This window comes from Pseudophryne corroboree, chromosome 10 (assembly GCF_028390025.1).
Source record: "Pseudophryne corroboree isolate aPseCor3 chromosome 10, aPseCor3.hap2, whole genome shotgun sequence".
Lineage (NCBI taxonomy): Eukaryota > Metazoa > Chordata > Amphibia > Anura > Myobatrachidae > Pseudophryne > Pseudophryne corroboree.
Genome location: NC_086453.1, coordinates 268,373,026 through 268,379,025, shown reverse-complemented (window position 1 = coordinate 268,379,025; position 6,000 = coordinate 268,373,026). Strand labels below are relative to the sequence as shown.

The window sequence follows — 6,000 nt, the reverse complement described above, 5'->3', positions numbered from 1 at the left end:
TGCCAGAAAAATGAAACGTTAGGTACATAAAACAAAGTGACTTCACTGACAACATGTACACCAGTGGGCATATTATTTTTCACACATATCCACTCAGCATGTTACACTAACAAATGAAAGTTCCCTTTCCCATTACCTTCATCAATATTGTAAAGGTGTGTTTTACCTTTCATTCACAATTAATTATTAAATGGAAGTGTCCGCAGAGCTCATATTGCGTTATTCTTCCCTAGCAGCTTACAATGACTCAGATGCTTCACTTACTAACTGCTTATTTAACATTATCTGGCAACATTGGGCATATACAGTCTCTCCAGCAGAATCATAGCTGTGAATATGGAAGTCATTGTACAAAAGCTTCTGACAGACAAGCAATGTGCCCTCCAGGTAAGCCCTGCAATTGTATATGATTTCAGATATTTACATCGATTCTACAGGTTTTAAATGTTCAGTAGTAGTAGTAGTAGTAGTAGTAGTAGTAGTAGTAGCAATAGGAGTAGTAGGAGTAATAGAAGTAGTAGGAGTAGTTGTTGCAGTAGTAAACGTTGTTTTACTATTTTGTTTGTTTTACAAAGTAACAACATAATGTATGTGAGTAGAACCTACAGAAAGTCATATGATGTATATAGAAAGTAATCCACAATTCATGTGCATGTCCGATTTTTAAGGAGTCAAAGTGCCAGCATATGCTGACATCCGTGGTGGCTAGATGTAGTGCATTGTGTTAATTATCTGTCTGTGTATGCAGTATTAGGTAAGCCAATCCCGGGCCATTTTTTCAATCCCGGGTATCGGGATTGAAAAATGGTCAATCCCGGGATTCCCGGGATACCCGGGATTGGCTTTAGACTGTGTCCGGCCGCCCCCCACGCCCCTCCCGCCCTGCAGACATAAAAAAACCCGTACAAACCTGCACAGCCAGGTAGCGGGTGAGGAGGAGCCGGCGGGTGAGTGCAGCGGAGCCGGCGGGTGAGTGCAGGGTGAGCCGGGAGGAGGCGGCGGGTGAAGACAGCCGTACTTTCCGGCTCGGCGGCTGCTGAAAGCGCAGCGTGACCTCACAGTCACAGGTCACGCTGCGCAGGGGGAGACAGGAGGAGGGAGCCGGGCAGCGTCTGAGTGTCCTGAGGATGCTCAACACTGATCCCTCAATCCCCGGGATTGGAGCTTCCAATCCCGGGATTGAATCCCGGCCGTTTTTGGGCCTAAATCCCGGGATCCCGCCGATCCCGATCCCGGGATTGGCCTCCCTATGCAGTATCAAGCAGTCTTCATGCATATGCATTGCTCTCCTGTATTAATCCATCTGCAGACGTCACCAACACTTAGATTAACCCCAGGGGGCAAACTATCCATCTGAAACAGGTGTCCCATCTCCATCCACATGCCTCAAACAAGCACAGAAAGCCAGATACAAGCCCATGACTCTCCCACAGCACTCCAATGACACACAACTGCTCTGTGCATCCACTTGTAACTGCCCAGGTGCCACCCAGAAATTCCCGTTTCACAGAGAGAACGATCCGACCACACATGGTTTGAACTCTCTGCTCTCACATTCTCCATGCGTATACATTGTGTGACAGACAGAGCGTATACATTGTGTGACAGACAGAGCGTATACATTGTGTGACAGACAGAGCCTATGCATGGTGTGACAGACACAGTGTATGCATGGCGTAGGCATGGTGTGACTGACAGAGCGTAGGCATGGTGTGACAGACAGAGCGTAGGCATGGTGTAACATACAGAGCGTAGGCATGGTGTAACATACAGAGCGTAGGCATGGTGTGACAGACAGATCGTTGGCATGGTGTAACATACAGAGCGTAGGCATGGTGTGACAGACAGAGCGTAGGCATGGTGTGACAGACAGATCATAGGCATGGTGTGACAGACAGAGCGTTGGCATGGTGTAACAGACAGAGCGTAGGCATGGTGTAACAGATAGAGCATAGGCATGGTGTGACAGACAGAGCATAGGCATGGTGTGACAGACAGAGCGTAGGCATGGTGTAACAGACAGAGCGTAGGCATGGTGTGACAGACAGATCATAGGCATGGTGTGACAGACAGAGCGTTGGCATGGTGTAACAGACAGAGCGTAGGCATGGTGTGTCAGACAGAGCGTAGGCATGGTGTAACAGACAGAGCATTGGCATGGTGTGACAGACAGAGCGTAGGCATGGTGTAACAGACAGAGCATAGGCATGGTGTAACAGACAGAGCGTAGGCATGGTGTGTCAGACAGAGCGTAGGCATGGTGTAACAGACAGAGCATTGGCATGGTGTGACACACAGAGTGTATACATGTTGTGACAGATAGAGCATAGGCATGATGTAACAGACAGAGCGTAGGCATGATGTAACAGACAGAGCGTAGGCATGGTGTAACAGACAGAGCGTAAGCATGATGTGACACGTGCAGTCTATGATTGTTTCTTGCACCTCATGTGCAGTCTGCTGACAATCGTGAGAACTGCCCACTTTTGGTTTAGTGCCTTACTCAGAATCAGGTCCCTGATATTAGTAATTGATTTATAAAAGGGAGCATTGGTCACTAGAGAGACTAGTTTTGGGCCAAGAACAAATAAATTTTAATGGTCATTTAGATTTGTAATTGTAAAGATATCAGAGACCTTTACTGTCTTTGTAGAATAAGGAGTGCAATACTCCAGATCAGTGGTGTTACTATGAGAGTGCAAGGAGAGTCTCTGTGGTCAGCCCAACATCTCCAGGAGTGCATCCCCCCAGTGTGTCGACCTTTTGACCCTGTCAGCCTTTTCTACTGTCTACCTTTTTCCTGTCAACCTATTGACTCTGTTGACCTTTTGACCATGTCTACTTTTTCCATGTCGACCCCTTGACTGTGGATCTTTTTAGTGTAGATCTATTAAACCACACCTGGTGTATAGGTAAGGTTGCCACAATAACCCTGTAATCCGATCACATGTGAATTGCAAAGGTTATGTGGCTAGCTAAATTCAAGTCAGCCTTTCACCTGGATTTAATCAGCAACAGAACCTGTGTAAGTCATAGGTGTCTAGGAATTAAAGGGATATTATGGCAAGCCTATGGGGGGGGGGTATCCAATTAGCCGCAGTCAATGACTGCAGGTAATTGTATTGCCGGGGGCTATCCTACTAGCCCTGATGCAGCGCGCTCCTGCCCCGATGCTGGCACTTATCGGGGATCTGCAATTACTGGCTGCCAGGGTCGCGATTACACTTGGGATAGGGAGCTTATCCCAGATCCCATGTGTTATCGCACGATCACTGCTCCATTTATGTCCGATAAAAACTGGATACTGCGATAATGACCAGCATTAAAAAATTGCGATATCCACCCGTTTTGATCCGCCGAAAGTTGATAGCATCTGACTGGATACCCCATGTGCAGATGATTTTGGTTGTTTTTGACTAGAAGAGGATAAAGGTAGCTGGAAGTTTGTAACTTTCTATTTGTAAAATTCTAATATTTTATAGTTTTATTTTTGGGTATATTGCAGTCTCCAGTGGCAATAACTGAGACTGCAGTCTGCACTGATAGTTAAGGGCAGTACACACGGGCAGAGATGTGCACTGAGCGATCTAGCACAGACCGCTCAGCACACATCTCTACCCCGCACACCACAGCGCGATGTGTGCTGAGTGAGGGGAGGATGCTCATTTTACCCAGCGGGTGAAATGAGCGATGTGCTAGATCGCCCTGTATGCAGGCACAATCTAGCACCGGTGATAGCAATGCGCGAGGCCGCGCATCGCTATCGCTGGGAGGCATACACATGGAGAGATCCGTGCTTAACTTCTAAGCAATCTAGTCAGATTGCTTTGATTTTAGGCATGAATCTCTTCGTGTGTACTCCCCTTTTAGCCTTTTGCTCTTTAAAGCTGCTAGTTGTCAACTGCTAGTTGCAGGATTTAAAAGGGCAATAATATTTACAGTATATGCAAAATTAGGGCTCATTTTATTGAGTGCTGCAATTTTGTTTTTTTTTGGAGTTTTGCTCGGAAAGTGACCTTAATCGTGCTTCTCTGCCGCAGTGTGGTATCTGTTCTGTGCAACTAATGTTCTGTGCAACTAATGCCCACACCCCAACCAACCCCTCCATCTGTAACTACTCCTTCTACCATCTTTGTACACGAGCCTCTGTGGAAATCAAGGTATACTGTACTTAGGACGCATGTCAAGTCCGCAACTATTTAGTTATGTTTACTCATTATTATTACTTTGATTTTCCTGGAGTAATTCTTCCTTCCCAAAAGGACATTACAGGCCTGGAACAGAACTGGAGGAATCACATCAGTGCTTGAAATGTCCAGTTCATTTCTTTAACCACATGGTGGAACAAAAAGCCTGTTTTTCTTGTGGCTCTGAAGCAACACAGCCGGAGGAAGGTCAGTCCACTTGTATATGCCGAGGAGAAGGAAGAGTATTTCAGGTAATAATACATTTACATTTCTGCTTCATTGATATACGTCTGTTGTTAATTAGTAAACCCGAGGGCTATGCTAAACAGTGCTAAATGTAATTGCATTTCTGCTAAGAAGACAGAGAATGTATTTGTTTCCAAGTGAGATTTTTCCCTCTTACTCCCTGATATATTATCCAGCTGCATTATCATCCAACTACAGCACGGCATCTAGGCCAGCAGGAGGGATGATGGCTGCAAGTGGAATGCCCAGCCATATAATAATAATCATTTTATTTATATAGCGCTCTTTCTCCAACAGGACTCAACATGAAGGTGATGACTCAATCATCAGAGGGAGATTATCAACTGAAAGAAGGGGGGTCTCATGAAAAAGCTAAGGGTACTCTGGGAGCAGGGATGGCCATTGGTGCTGCCGCCATTGATGGTTACCATCGATGCCGATGGTGGCACAAACCATTGACAGTAGCCTCTACTCTGTGTGGTACCATCGATGGTTTTACCATCGTGTTTTCACACATACGCTGCTGCTTGTGCTATCATCTCTGTGCAAGACTGGGGGGCAGGGCTAGGCTATGATTAGCAGCTCAGTCTGTCAAGGAGGCGGGCAATCACATTCCAGGCCGTGTGTAAGCGGCAAGGGGCAGTGCAGGGCTGCTGGAGAAGATTTAGATTTGAGAAGGTCAAGTCCAACCAGAAATCTAAATTGCTGTGTAACAATGAGGCATACCTGCAAAAAGCAGACACAGTATTTTCTGTATTCACACCCCTTGCGTTGCAACATGGTTTATCCAGGTGCACAGTTACTTGCTCTTTTATACTTTACTCTTACTCAGTAACTAGGGGTGTTCACAGAGTGCGGACCGCACCAGGTGGCACCATCCAAGGGCCCAGTGTCGGACTGGGGCATGAAGAGCCCACTGGGGGAATGCAGTGGTAGGGCCCATGATTAGAAGTGTGACCAGTCTCCAGAGGGGGTGTGGCCAGCCACCACATTGGTTTTCCTTACCTTTAGAGAGTGCATGGTCTGGGCCCCTTAATACACTGGCGTATTTATAATGGGTGTAGGTGTACAGTGCATATGGGCCCCCGGGGTCCAGGGGTCCCTCAACGCACACCATGCACCCATTTTTTTTTTTATACTTTCCCCCTGGAGTCTAGCTTTGGCAGCAGCAGTGCTGCAGAAATCACCAGGAAAATGGCATGGCAGCCATTTTCCCGGAGACCTGCGTATGTACACTAGACTCTGGAACAGCACTAGGATCCCCCTAGTGACTCTAGTGCCCAGTCTACTCCCCACTGGGGAGTTTCCCCTGTACCCCTTCTCAATAGATTAAATTCTATCCACTCTGCGATGAAATGAGATTTGGATCATTGACAGTTCAATTGCAACATACCTAAGATACTAGATACTTTAGAGTCAGTTGTCAGACAAAGCTTGAGCCAGTTCACCTTCCCATTAGTGATAAATGTTATTGGAAGGACCATGGAGCCTGAGAGGCATGTCTATAGTAGGATACATGATTGTATAAGTGGAAATGGAATATAAGTTTTGGGACTGCTTTATATCA

At 46.5% G+C, this 6,000-nt stretch overlaps 1 protein-coding gene across 1 annotated transcript in view; it reads left to right on the top strand.

Annotated features, from left to right (window-relative positions):
• Positions 1-242: 242 nt before the first annotated feature.
• Positions 243-6,000, top strand: part of LOC134965294 (uncharacterized) — a 282,440-nt gene continuing 276,682 nt past the window's right edge. Inside the window, exons 1-2 of the mRNA XM_063941773.1 lie at positions 243-387; positions 4,263-4,438. Of these exons, the coding sequence (XP_063797843.1) occupies positions 243-387; positions 4,263-4,438 (321 nt within the window). The remainder of the gene's footprint in view (positions 388-4,262; positions 4,439-6,000) is intronic.